At 31.8% G+C, this 15,701-nt stretch overlaps 1 protein-coding gene across 1 annotated transcript in view; it reads left to right on the forward strand.

Moving 5' to 3' along the window:
• Positions 1-15,701, forward strand: part of LOC143223085 (cilia- and flagella-associated protein 74-like) — a 58,558-nt gene that overhangs the window by 35,584 nt on the left and 7,273 nt on the right. Inside the window, exons 5-7 of the mRNA XM_076450518.1 lie at positions 5,203-5,328; positions 14,636-14,705; positions 15,522-15,670. Of these exons, the coding sequence (XP_076306633.1) occupies positions 5,203-5,328; positions 14,636-14,669 (160 nt within the window). The 3' untranslated portion in view covers positions 14,670-14,705; positions 15,522-15,670. The remainder of the gene's footprint in view (positions 1-5,202; positions 5,329-14,635; positions 14,706-15,521; positions 15,671-15,701) is intronic.

Consider the following 15,701-nt stretch of genomic DNA (forward strand, 5'->3'; position numbering starts at 1 on the left):
AATAGTTATGATGATTGTTAGGATACCATGAGCTCTTTCAGCATCATTGTAAGTTTTTAGTAGCTTCTCAAAATGTCCAGCATTTGTTGTCCATTGACTCCACATGAGGCTAACTCCTGGGGCCTTGATAATTTCAAAATAATTCCTTCCATTATGAAGAAAGAGATTAGGTGTGTCACTCAAACAAATGAAAATTAAAGCTTAAGGGTTAACTAAAGAAATTGGACGGTCCAAAAGGTCAAGAAAGTTGCTTTATATAGAAAAAGTGAGAGCCCAACCTGCTTTCTGATTGGTCAGAAGTTCAGTTAGAATGTAGTTTTAAGATTGTAATGGCCCAGTTACAACTAAGATCTGCACAGAAAACAAACTTTGAATTAGTGTGAAAATTATTGTACTGACTGAGCAATATTCATACAGACATTCTTCTATTCATATTTATTTTGCCTACAGATATCACCCACCCACCCCTACACATGTGAATGTCACATTCCACCAGGCTTCTTCTAAGGTACTTGGCTATTGTATCACCTTTGTGTCTTTTCCAAACTACTACAGCTGTCATAGCTACTTCTCTCATGTTTGTGGGTTTTCCACCATTATCTGGTTGCTATTATAAAAGGCCCTAGGTACAATGGGTAAAGAAAAGTAAAACATCAAATACTGATTATTCAGTAAGCAACTAAACTTGGGTCAGTACTTTGCATACAATCTACTTTTATCTTTGATACAAGAAAGATTCAACTCAAAATAGTCACAGAGTAGTGTCACAATATTGTTACTTTCTGCCTCCATTCATACACTCATAACCCATGGTAATGTGTGTTCTTATTACAACTCAAATGAAAGTAGAAATGATAAAAAAATATTTAGTTTAGAATATTTGCTTGTGAAATATTTCAATGTGTATAATTGAACACATCACACCAAAACCAAACAAAACATTAATGTGTACCAATTTTAATTTTATAATGGCACGTACATAAACTTCTTTCAGTGGATTTTATTGCTGTAAATAATTTCACCCACTCATGGAAATGTTAATTTGAAAACATTCTTCACTAGCATTGCTAAAAACAGCAGATGAAACAATGTTTTCTCTCAAATGTAGTATCAGATTACCTGTTTTTGTTTGTTTGTTCTCACCAGTATGAACAAAAATACTGAGCACACCATATCTTAATAGACCAGAAATCACAATTTCACTTTATTGGTGGACTCTTACCAATCATATTGAATTTACTGTTATTTTTATTATTATTTATTTGTCACTTCTCAGTTATGTTCTAAATATAATTGATTCATGTATCTAATATATATAAATAACTGTATACCCACACATTTATATCAGAATTGCATATCAGATATATTGTTTGACACACTGCCTCAGGACTTGCACACAATAACTGATCATTTCAAAATTTATTTGTGTAAACTAATAATTTAAAAGCCATACTTTTGACACCATACTGCCACTTCTGAGCCAGTAAGCTCCATTTTGTCATTCATCATCAGAGCATAAATATTCACAGGCAGAATTTCGTAAAACTTTTCAGGTGAAATTCCTTCATCTAGGATTCATACACCTGGTATATAATATAGCATATATCATTACACACTCAGGCTGACACAGGCTAAGTACAATATTCAACAATAAAACACATTTATTGTCTTAGACAGTCACAAACACTGGTAATATCCTGATATTGAATTGTCAATTGTGGATTGAATCACCCTCTATTATCAGCATCATACAAAATAGAGTAAAACAAGATCTTTTCAACTGACATTTATCATGGTCTAATTCATGCTATAAAACAGCATTATTCAAATCATAGAAATCATCAGCTTCAATCTCTGATTCTTTACCTAATCAAATTTCAAGAGGTTTATTAGCAATATATGACTTCAGCTTATCAGTGGGATTCATAGTTTGATATACTTAGTTACTAGAGAATGAGATAAGGCTTAGTAAATCCAGAACTGTGTTGCTTCCAAGCTACAGGCTTGTACCAGAGTTATATCCTTTGTTCTTTTACTGCTTTCTTGTACCATCTCTTTTGCCATAAAGTAACTTTTCCACTCCACGTAGTCTTACAGACACTATATCATATCTGTTCTAAAGGGCACAAGTAAAGAAAAAAAAATTTTCAAAAAAGAAAGTAAATGTAAAGATGGCTAATATCAGTCCTTCAAAAACAGTTTGTTTGTTTTTTAAACTACTACAAGTTAATAATAGTTATAAAAGCAGATACTCATTTTGAAGTTATGCTACCTTGGTGAAATTGGTTGGCACCACTGTTTCAGTTCTTGAGTTGTCAAGTAATGAAAAAGAAACACAAGAAAGAACAACAAGAAATTCAAACTTTTTGCTGTTATACTTACAGACATTTCCAGAACTTACAATTCAGTTATCACATAGATATTGCTATAAAAGGAAAAACTGAATAATATTTTAAAGTTCTAATGACCTATTGAGGAAATATTTAAGACATCATTTTAATGAATAATTCAAGCCTTCTCCAGACATGCAGTATTCTACCTGTTTAATACCATAATATAGCATGTCCACATGGAGCTGGATTCCACTGTCAGTTGTTGATTATGTTTGGTAAAAATACTAGTCAAATTATGATCTTTTATTTATTAGTCTGTATTATCAATTCAGCCAAACTACCAAGAAGTCTGGGGATGATACAATAAACCACACACAATAATTTAAACAGTTCAGAAAAATAACTGGCTTGGGAAATACAACTTTGGGCCATGTGTATTTATTCAGGTACTGTGAACTGTATTATCTATTCTTCAGCCAACATGTAAGCAATTTATAGTGCTAATTCATCAAGCCAATAGGTAAATTTTAGCCCACTTTGTGAAATAATCAATAGAACCAACACATACAATTAATTTGACTCCTACATGTGAGAGTCTGGTAGTACTATAAAAGTACATATATCTGAAAATTATGACAAATTATACAGTGTGTAATTTTAAATTTATTAAAGAAGATAAATATGGTACCTCCAAGTATCACAAAATCTGGTATATATGGCTGTCACATGCTGTTTAGTTATTAAGTGAAGTAGTGGTATAGAAATGGTAGTTTTTATTTACATTAACTATTGTTTATTAAGATAATAAATAAACTAACAACAAATTCATGCAGTAAAATATAAAAATAATAAAACTCTAATTACAGTAACCAAATTTGGTAAAATACTCAAAGGCTATCTGTGCAGATTGAGAGTTGTGGGATTGATCTGTATGTATCACAAAAATGTTCACCCTTTCAGCTTTGGACATATTACAATATGATAGTCAATCCTACTACTTTTTGGTTAAAAATAACTCAAAAGTTGTCAGTAGTTCATGCTAACTAGCTGCCTTCTCTAGTCTCTTGCTTCCAAATCAGGGACAACAAGCACAGATAGTCATGGATTTGTGTTGCTCAAAATTCATCAAAATTTATTTTTATTGCAATAAAAAAGTATTTTACTAAACATAATATGAAACTTGTCTGCACACAACTTATCTTACTAAACACACATCAACTTCTTATACACATGGTGGATTTACTTAATGGGCAACCAAGATTAATAAGTTAAACCCTTAGGTTTATGAAATACATATTTGAAATAAATTGAACTGAAAATTGTGGAAAAGTACTGGTACTTAAACAATTCAGCTTTCATTTTATCACAATTTTGTCATGAATTTTTGGAAGATAGTTTTAATTTTTTATTTATATTATTTATTAGAAGTAAGAGATAGTTTAAATTTATTTGTTCCTTATGCATGGACACACTTGTGAACATATTCAGATTCAATTTTGCATGACTGCCCTGCTTGGCCAGTAGATGGCCATGAACTATCTAGTTCTCTGCTGGCCATCTACCCAATGTAAATCACCTGAAAATAATGTATATGGAGAGCACCATCTCTGTGGGTATTTATTAAAATAGGCTTATATTTAATATGTCAGTACCTAAAGCTAAACAGAGGTGCTGTGTAATCAGTCAAAAATTATCACGAGGGTATCATAGAAGCAATAGAAACAATAAAGTTGACATCAAAAAGATCTTATCAGTTGACTTTAACTTTAGTACAAGGTAATTAGAATTCTATTTCACTGTGCGACCTGTATATTCCTCACTTAACTTTCAATGAAAGAGCAAATTAACCGGGATTACTCTTCCTTTATCCAACTTTTAAAATTTCACAGAGCATTGTATTAACAGCTTGCTTTGCCACAGAGATAATAACTAAGTATTAATCAAACAAATGCATAATGTACAAATAAGAGAGAGAGATGTTTAACATTTTATGACCAAAGAGATTTAGTGAAGTCAAAAAAGTTAATTTACTTGATAGAAGCTTGCATAAGTCTTGTAGGAACTGGGAAAGGTAAATAAAAGATTCATGATACAAAGGCATTACATAAAGAACAGAATCAAATATTGGTCCCTTTAACTGAGTAGCAGGGCAATTTTCTAATGATTCATATTGGCAATGGTCATATTTCAGTTGATAGGTCAGATAGTCATATATGTATATGGAAAAATGGAAGATGAGTTAAAAGTAAAGATCTTCCCAAATGTCAAGGAATACTTCAAAATCTACAAGTGGCTTTGTAAAAAAGCCCATTTTGCTCCTAAAAAGAGGTAGCAAATGTCGAAATTGTAGATATGAATTTAGAAATAATTTTAAAAAGAGACATTTATATCAGTATTAATTGTACTTAATATCAATTAATCAACTTTCAAGGAGACTAATTGGTGGTTTGTTTATCATGTGTGACTTCAGTACTGTTGCATTACTTATTAATAAGAATTTTATGAAATTTTTTTATAATCTACATACATAAAAATTAACTATATTTACAATCTTTCACAGAATTCAAAAATATATTATTTTTTAAGATTATACTCCAGATTATTAATTCCTATAACCTTTACATATTTGCTTGAGATTAGTTAATTTTTCATAAAAAAGCATTAAGTATAAAATTTTCCACTAATCAAGTAATTATTTCTTTCATTATAAATTCAAATCCTTGTAGATAGTTTAATAAATTTAAAAAATAAATATACTAATTATAAATATATTTATGAAGTTGACAAGAGTACATGTGGCAATGCTATTTCAATTGCTTTTATCTTTTTTTGCTCCTCTTTCCTAATTACTTTCCTATTTTGTCTTTAGGTCATCAATCTGCAGTTTGTGTCTTGTGTCTCTGTTGAAAAATGTGAAGCCAATAGTGAGAAAATATACAGTTCCATGTTTTATTACTCATGAACATTTGTTACTTCTGAGAAAACCAATGTACAAGTATGTATATCTTTAAATAACTCCTAGATTGAAACCTTTTTACAATTTCACTTTATAATGAATTTATATGTCATTGTTATTTATTACTATATGTGTATGTGATAATATTTCATAGGTTATATTTTTAATTGCTTGTTTCTGATACAAGAAAGAACAACATTAACTTTGTTTTAGGATATTTTATTTAACATAAATATTAATAATAATACGGCTTCTATAAAATCAACTCTGCTCTCTTCTGATACGAGTTTCCTATATTATTAGAGTTATAGCTTATGTTCCAATTAATGCATCCAGAATCTTCTTTGTAATAAATTTCTGTGTATCGTCTTTCTGTAACTTGTTCTATAATGAATTGAAATTGTCCTAGTATAAGCTTACAACCATGTTAGATCAAAAAGGTATCAGGAAAGTATTTTTGGTGCATAAGTACAAATTATGTTATTCAAACAGAAAGCCTTTCTCAAAAGCCTATACATTTAATAACATTTTAGATTGTAAGCCTATACATTTAATAACATTTTAGATTGTACAGAATTAAAATAATCTCAACCCAATACAAATATTCTTTTTTCAAAAAATAATGAGACTACTTGGATTAAATTATTAATAAATTATCTTTATTTATTTCATTTGCTATCTTTAAATAGCTTTTCTATTCTTTTCTCTGCACTGCAGTTTTATAACATTGTTTAATTTTGATAAAGTTTTAAAAACTTAATGCCAAATTATGTACTTTTTCATTTTTAATGTAAAGTGTTGAGGATACTTTATACCTTGAGTTGCACTATCCAGTGGTACAACCATCTTTTGTGGTAAAAGATGGAAACAAGTTACATGATTATGGAAAACTACTTATTGGAAAGAGAGTTGTATGGGCTTCCCAGCTCACTAATCAATCAACAGAGTCTCTATAAGTATCCTTTTTTTGTATATTGTTAATATTATGTCATATCTTGTAATAAAGCAGTGTTTTGAATTTAAATTTATTTTATATCATGTAAAACATAGTTTATGAAACAATATGAAATACTCCATTTATTCTGTGCTTTTTGTCTATTGTTTTAATTATTCTGTATTTGTGTATGTTTTTTTCATTTAAATTTCATTCATTTCTTTTCTTTCATCCTAATGTTAAAGCTCCATTCCACTCTTCCAGATGATTATGGTCCTTTTCAGCTTGTGAATGCACTTAGAACAATTCCTCCATCTAAGTCTCACTTTTTCAAAATTGCCTTTACTCCATTTTCTGAACAAAAGATAATGAAAGGTAAAACATTTTGACTTCTGAAATCACATATTGTGTTACATATCTTCAGACTTTATGAAAATGAAATACAAGTTTGATTTAAGCAATTATTGTTGTTTTTAATTTATAAAACAAATTTGTGTAGGTTACTTTCATCCAATTTTTTGGCACAGAGTGTGTGTAATTTATTACATACATTTGATTTTTGTTTATTAATGCGTCTCCATAAAATCAGTATATCATGTATAAAATCAGTTTATCTTTCTTGCCATTATTATTTGTTACTGTTTAAAGTAGATAAACTAATCAAATTAGTAAATTAAATTTGTTTGTCTAAGTATTAATTATCAAATTTCTTTGATCATTTTATAAACCCCTAGAGCAATATGTCTATAGACTCACACTGCTAGAAACCAGGTTTCAATACCCGTGGTGGACAAAGCACAGGTAACCTATTGTAAAACTTTGTGCTTAACTACAAACATACAAAAGATTTTATACATTGGTAAGGTAATATATGAAACCATTTACCACTAGGAATGTTTTAGTTTCAAAGTGATACACGTCTCTCTAACACATATGCTTTTTTCAATCTTCCTCTTCCCTTTAATACATTGAGAAGAAATTTTCTTTCTTGAGTACTACCCTTTATATCCTTAATTTCGAATTGCTTGTTTAGCATTTATAAAGCATGTGACAAACCTCCACCAACCTTAGCATGAAACACTCTCCTAAAGTACATGGCTCTGTCTGTACTGCTTTACATGAACCTCGTTTTATGTATTGGCACATAAGAATCAAATGTGTTTCTCTCTTGCTTTCAGTTTTCAATCATTTTATTTCACTAATATTTCAGACTTTGTTATTTTCCCTTTTTTTTTTTAAGAAGTTTGGTTTGCTAATTCTTACATTCTGGTGTATGGCTGACTTTAATTGCCATAAATTATGATGGATTATGAATGTACAATTTACTGCAATTACCACAACTGCTCCTAAAGTTACTGGGGACATACAAATTCCTGTTACCCATGCCTCAGGTTCAATGTTTTTTTTACCAGGAAGAAGCAAGCCAAAATTTGTTGGGAGTTAGCTTCTTACATGGAGTCTGGGATTTCTTCTCCAAAATTTCAACTGCCTCTTCAACCTGATTAGAATGTTCAGGTTGATGAAGATTTAGACTTCCCTCACCATACAGCTACATCCTGCACCTTTGGAGGAGGTTTGACCTTCTACTCCTTTCTTCCACTTAATTGCACAGGTTTGTCACATTTTGAATGTTTCTTCTGTCTCTAATGAGATCTCTCTTTCCCCTTTGTGTGAGTCCCTCAGTCAAACTATTTGGTGTTTTCCCTTCACCTGAACAAAGGTTCATGCATATCAATTGTATCACAGTTAAGTTTAGGGGTTAATATGTTTTTAACACCTCGAGTTCTGACCAACATGCTTTTCAAATATGTGGTTTTAATTTTAAGCTTATGTATTATTCTCACAGGCGCAATTTTCGAGGATTTGTCTTACATTTACTAATGTTTATTGTTACTTTCTTCTATGCATCTTTATGTCTGAGGCCTTTCATTGGTATCCCAATAATTTTTTGAAGGACTTCAAAACCCTTGTGTGGTCAACTTTGATAAGACTCTCTTCATCAGGTATTTTCCTTACTAACCTGACTGCTTTATTGTTGGGAGAGAGATGTGGTGTTTGTTTTGGTTCATATCTTCACAAACAAAACAAAATTGTGTCAGAAATTTGGTTTTAAAATCTTTTTCACCTGAAATACTACCCATACTGATCAGAAACTTTTGTTTCTCTTTATCTGATGCATTGAAGCAGTTGAAGCCAAATGAATTTTGACTTAGCCAGTGGGATTAAAAATATTGATACAGGTGGGGAGAAAAGATGTAGGATGAGAAGGGGCATAGAAGATGCTAATTCAGACATGCCAAAAAAAGCTGTGAAGAGAGCAATTGTTTGATAGAGAAGGGAGAAACAGACTAAGTACATAAATTTCAGCTCTTAATAGTTGCCAAAATAGTATTATGTAATTGAAAGAAGATAAAAACTGTTGTTGATTTGTAATTTGGCAGTTTTGATGAGAATGGAAATCTTGTTTTCAGTTAAGTTGTTCTTTAGTGCATTATAACAAACTGTTTCAAATGGTTATGGTGCATTCCAACAATTACACAGTGGTCTCATACATCACCAGGTATGTGGATATCAGTTCTAGGTTTCTTTGTTTTAAAACTCTAGAACTTCTATTATGGGTCCACAAACACCAGATACATCTTTTGTCTTGCCATATTCCTACTGTTTTCTATCTTGTTGTTGATTGGTTATGGAATTTACACAAGGTCATTCCCACAGAATGGGCCCTAGATCATAAAGTTGAATGGTTGTTATGCTCTTGTCTGGGAACCCCACATATAGATATAATTGCTACCAATCTTAACAAAAAACTGCTATCTTTTTGGTTTCTAATTCCTCATCCTCAGATTTTAGTGGTAGATGCTTTCAGTCAGGAATAAACTGGTCTTCACATTTATGCCTTACCACCTATAAGTCTCCTCCTCAAGGTCGTCTCCATTGTCCACACTATTCTGTGTCGAGTTTTTTTGGTGGCTTCATTTTGTCTGGTTAAGCTTTGGTTCTCTTTCTTGAAGCCCCTACATTTCTCGTAACTTCTGCCTCTCCATTCATCTTCTTTGTTAATCTAGTTTGGACGTCTGCCATCCCCCTATCCTATCCTCTAGCTTTATATGTGGCTTTTGTCTGGTCCCTTGCAAGAAAACAGGGTCTGATGCCACATGTTACCTCTCTCTCCTTTCTCTCTCAGTCTAACCTTTCACATTGTCAGTTTACCAATAGCATTGGACTACTTTTCATTGTTGGTCTTTCTGACATAATTTCCACTCCTTCCACCCTTCTGTTCTTCACCTTTCAGTTTTTCACCTAGCTGTTTGATCAAGATCTTTCAGTTTCAACAGTTTCTGGTTGCAGAGCAGCTTTGTCAAACATGATTTACCAGATTCTGCTGGGTTTTACTGTCCTTCCCTCCTGTTCAAGCCCTTTATGTTCTTCATTCTTGTTATGCATGATTCCCTTTTTGCCCTTTTGCAATCTCTGTTTGAACCTTTGGCCTCAAGTTCCCAGTATCATCTTTCCCTCCAGACCTATTTCCTTCTTCTCCTGGTATATGGTCATCATAGGGCTGACATTTTGCAATAGATATTTCCCAAACCCTTTATTATAGTCCTTATGTTGTGCTATACCAAACAATTCCTTCAATCTCAAAACTTCTGTTTCCTGTGAGATCAATTCTGCCTTTATATTTATCTCCATGCCTTCCATGTCCCATACTTATTTCAGGTCATACCTGAATTATCTCCAGTGCTAGGTGCCTCATATGGCTTCCTTTCATGGTTTCCATTTATTTATTCCCTGGAACCCTTCTGTGTCAAGAAGCTTCTTGCAATCCACCTTACAAATTGACTTATCAGCTTATTAGACTGGCTTACTCTTCCCTCTACTTGGAGTGGCAACATCTTTACTGTGTCTTGTCTCATCAGGTTCAACTTATCACTGTGTCTCTAGCGGCTAGTTTTTTGGTGTCCTCTGAAGGAGATCATCCAGGCTGGAATGTGGACTACTCCCAATACCTTTGTTTCTCATTACTTACATATCTGGCTATGCTCTTTTCCGATGGATATCTTCCACCTCTTGTGGTAATTCTACATGCATCAGTTTGACTCTAACTTGGGAGTCTTTTTCTGTTACATTTTCTTTCAGGGGGTTTTCATTCTCTTCAGTATACATTTATATTCCATTCAGTGGCAAATGCTGCCTGGTCAGATTATAATGCACACTGTTGAGATAAGGTGTTTTGCAAGATCTATAGTGGTATATATATTTCTCCCTATGTTTATTACCCTGTTCCTATGGTTGAACAAGTGTTCCTGTTCTTCTTGTAATGCTATGTGCATGCTGTTTCTTCCCTCCTCTTATGGTTCAGTTAGAATTGTTGTTTTCCTGCTTATAATATCAAATACAAGATGACTCTCTGTTTTGAGGCTTAGACTCAAACCTGTTAAGTCCAGGTTCAGTTTGTTGTACTTGCTGTCTCCTATAGTTGATTCAGAAAATTGACTGAGAGATATTATTTGCTTACTTCCTCATTGTAAGTCCAATTGCTTGTAGCACAGCATTTTGTTCACTTACTGGGTGGAGTTGGTGTACCCATCTCTAAGCGTCCACTTCCCTGGCTGCCATACTCTGTATATACTGGTTTTAATTTTATATGAAATCCTATCCCTTATAATACTAAGGACAGAATGTGGAACTTTGTCTGTATAGTTGGAGTACAATAGGTGTCAAGTAAAGCATCACCAAATGCCTCCATATTTATAATTCTGTGAATTTGTCAGTGGTTTTCCTTTTTTTTTTCCATGTGGGTTTTGAGTTATCTATCTGTGTCCATTTTATCTTTATATAACTTATAACTCTTATCCTACCAGAGTTGGTTTGTTTCTAATTATATTTGTATGATTCAGGATGGAATGGGACTCATGTTGATTATTGCACCTGATACATTAATTTCCAAGCCTCAATGTTGCCAATTTCATGACACTATATTTCTTCAAAGGCAGAGAGAGAGCACACCTATTCCAGAAATGGAGCATTTCTCCATGTGTGTGCTTCTGTTTGATATATACAAAGCGGACATGTTTGATTCTCTGTGGATGATTTCCATAGGGTGTTTCTTGTTTTATCTTACATGGTCTCTTCACCTATTGAATATTGTACTCTAACTGTTGTGTGAGAGAAAGTATGTATTGTTTCAGAACTTGCCATTTTCTTACAATGAAAATAGGTTTATGATAGATACTTACCTCTTTTTACACACTTCCCACCTGTCCTCCCTACTTCTTGTGGGCCTACTTCCAAAAGTGAGGCTCACATAAAACAGTACAGAGGGAGCCAGCTGTTCTAGAAAAGTGTGTTGTGCTCCTATTTGTGGAAGACTGTTACATGCTTTATGCATACTAAATGAACAACCTGAACTTATGGAATACAAAGGCTAATACATTAAGCAAGAAATTTTCTTTCAAATATGTTAGAGTGCAGTGAAAGATAAGTGGAAGTATATATCTATAGGAAAATCTATTTTCAGTGTAACAAAAATGATAACTTTAAATCCAGTACTTATAATTAGGCTTTTTTATAGCAATATCCATTAGCAAGTGCAAATATCTGGTTTTTATACATTGATTTAAAAAATTACTTTTCATTTTAAAAACATCTTAGTAATAGTGTGGAAGCAAGAGTATCAAGACTGTTAACTGTGTATCATTATTTCTGGAAATAATAAAGTAATATATATATTTTTGAACTATGCATTTGGTTTCATGCAATGTAAAAATCATTATTTGTAAAGTTTGAAGTATCAAGATTTGAAAATAACTATGGAAACAGTAAGGGAAAAAGAGTATAAATGACCAATTCTATGTGAATAGTACCATTTTATTGCATAAAAATGAACTGCACCACAGTGAAGTTGTGTTTTTGTAGTGGGATAATGTTGTTATTTTGCAGGCAGATTCTTTTGAACCAAATTAGCTTATTTCTTATTTCACGTTTCTATGAGCTGATACAACTATTGCAACTTGTAGGCCTCAGTTCACAAATGATATTCAAACAGAAATACTTTGGTCAGAATACTAGGGCTGATGTAAAAATAAGCATACTTGTACAGTTTCTGCTAGTCACTCAACTAATTGAATGTACATGATAACTAACATGGATCCAAATACTGAACTAAATTGACTAACTCAGTACTTATCTTCTAATTTTAATACATAAACTAAGTGTCCACTCATAATCATGTCTGTAATCTAGTTTCTACTCGCTTTATAATGTTTCTTGATCAATAATATTCCCAAATATTATAGGACTTGCTTCTTATAGCTAAAGTATAAATTCAAAAATTACAACACTAAAAATATAACCTATAACAATAATTTACACTGTGATTGGTTATCATCCAAACAATCAGAAAGTGTCACATCTGCATAAAGCCAGTAGTTGTACTATGCCAATAATCCTTGCAAAAAACTGCAGTAAACTCAGTGTTTTAGTGGAAGCTATATGAAAGACTGAAGAGGATACAGCTGATCCTGTTGATAATAGAAGTGGGTGGAAAATCAAAATTTGCCAAAAATTGATTATTCCAAGGTATATTTTCTATGAGATAAATAAGAGTTGAGTACAGATTTTACCAATAACCTTGCTTTAAATACAGGTATAAATATTCGTCCAAGAACAGGAGGATTTGTGTTAACCTGAAATGACCAAAATGGACATGTAGTTGCTCTTGAAAATTGTTGTTGAGACAAAATAACCAAATTAAAAGTTTGAAACTGGTATCAACTCATAAACAGTGGAACTGCCTGAACTGGTGACAACTTGAGCACTTTGTAGATAAAGCTTAGATCAAATTTCTCATCAGTAGACAATGGCAGCTTGTTCAGTGGCAAAGATGAGAACAGGGAGAACAGTATTTCGTGCTGAGTGTACAACACCTACATTGAAGCATGGTGGGAGTCAGTATAAGTTTGGGGCTGTGTGTCAAGTACAAATTCTGATTCATCATGCCATTCCCTCAAAACTTAACTCATTGCGAAAGGTTAATTGTGTTTGGAAATACAGTGATCTTAAATATACAGTGTTGTGGTAAAATGATATTTTGACATTAAAGAGGCTGTTGGAACACTCGTAACTATGGCATGTCCTGCACAAGTCTTAATATGAACATTCTGGACACTGTAAGGGTTTTTATTAACACTAAGAATGTTGTAATGTATCTAGACAACTTGATGAGTTGTTGAAAGTAATACAGGATGCTTAGAATAATATTCCATAACTATACATTGACAAACTGTATAGAAGCATAGAAGAAATATGTAATGTTCTTTATTAAACAAAAGCTCACATACAAAATGCTACATTATTATAGAATTTATTTACTTTTCTTTGTCTTTTATTTACTACTGTTTCATAACATTAATAAATTTCCCCATACAGTTTCAACTGCTTGCAAATTGTTACTTCCGCATGTGACAACTGTACGTTCAGAAATTGTGGCGTTTGGTAGCAGACATGTCTGTAGTAATGTAATTCTTTAGTCAATCCTTAAAATATGTTTTTTCTTCTTATGAACTTTTAAATAGTGTATGAATTATCTTTTATCGTATTATGGCCAGATCAGGGTATCAGTGACAACTCCAGTCTTTACAGAGACTGTTCTGAGGTTAGAAGGAATTGGAGTAGAACCACAGGTTCAAGTTTGATGGGATTCTGATACTATTCTACAGTTTAGTTGGGTCATGACTGGGAAGAAAGACTGCTCATGTGTGTGTTGATGATGTTACTTCTTTATCATCCACTGTTAATATCAGATTATGCTATAACATTGTTTATTTTGACTATGAAAGATGGATTGGGAAGAATGAGAAGGAATAACCATATTTAAGTGTTTTATTTCTTTATTTATATATGAGAAAAGAATCTATCACTGTATTAAGTAAAAGTGAAAATAACTGTAAAAGCATATATTTTTAATTATTCACTATATAAAACAAAAGTCATACATCTCATTATTTCCTTCTTTTTTCATTCTTACCTCCATTGTTACTGTATCCTCATTAAAGTTAAACTTTCAAAAACGTTTCTTAATTTAAATTTAAAATTAAATTAATGGTATCTAAGCTTACTTCTGTTCTTAGTATCAACCTTTTTGTGAGTACTTGAAATATCTAAAAAAATGTTAAAATATTCTTTGTACTATTCAGTGTCAAAAATAATTAAGAATTAAGGTGCTACATAGAAATAAATAACTGCATATGTGTAAGAATTTTTCAGATTAAAATACTCATTTCAGTAAAGAAATATATACACACATAATTTGAATTATGTTATCAGGAATCTAATATTATAATATTATTCTCAGATATGTATTTAACTACTTGTGGGTCAGCTATTTAATTGTTGTTTGTTTCTTCCCAGGTTGAAAACAAAACTTCTGTTCCTGTTGAGATGAAATGTAAGGTTAAGTCTGGAGAAGAAGCTTTACACTGTAAGCTAGAAGTTTATTATTACTTTAATTGATATGTATTGTGAACAAACAGTACTTTAGGTTGGTTTTGTACACAACAAAAGTCAGTAGTAAGCACATGATAAAGCTAGAAGTTAAAGTAGTGGGGTAAAGAAAGAACATCATCTGTGGTTGTAAAGTTATTTTTATTACATTTATTTACTTGTAAACTATTCATTGAAAGCTTAGCAGGTTTTTACGTGTAATTTAAATAATTTATGTTTAAAATGTATCTTATAATTTTAGTAGCTTCTTCAAATGTAGGGTATAAAATATTTCAAAATTCTTATGCTGTAGTAAGATGTGCTTGGATGGTAATGGCCAAAAGATATATGCATACTAGTAATCTTATATCTAACAAATAAGAGAATATGAGAAACTTTAAGAGACAAAAATTCTGTTAACAGCTAGGATGTCCAACTGATGACCGAAAGCAAAGTGGTCATAGAGGCTATAGTGGCTTGCCCATTACTTAGAGTTAGGGCTAATTATTATTAGTAGTAGTTAATTGTTATTCTGATAGAAGGTATTGCTTTTTTTTCATAATAGTTAACACGTATTTAATACTAATGCTACATGTCTAGAGTGGTTGCAAAAGTTCAAGTTTTAAACTAGCCAAAGATTTATCCTTTGGAAATTTTCCTAAAACAACTAAAATACAGGTATTAAGAGTCTGATATCATAATTACTGCAAATAGTTGCAACAGTATATGCTTATTCAATGTATTATATAAATTAGATGTTTAAGGTAAATACTGTATTTTTTATTCATAAAATACATATTTGTGACATTTGTAGGCTTCTATTGCCCAATGGAATTACCTTTTACTTTGGATACTTCTTTAGTCAGCATTTCTGCTGAAAGCAGAGGAGAAATATTTCTTACCTTCAGTCCTAACACTGCTGGATGCTACAGAGGGCAAATAGAAATTACACTTCATAAAAAGGTTGAATACATTTTTGTCTCCTTTAGTTCTA

This window comes from Tachypleus tridentatus, chromosome 8, assembly GCF_004210375.1.
Source record: "Tachypleus tridentatus isolate NWPU-2018 chromosome 8, ASM421037v1, whole genome shotgun sequence".
Taxonomy (NCBI): Eukaryota; Metazoa; Arthropoda; class Merostomata; order Xiphosura; family Limulidae; genus Tachypleus; species Tachypleus tridentatus.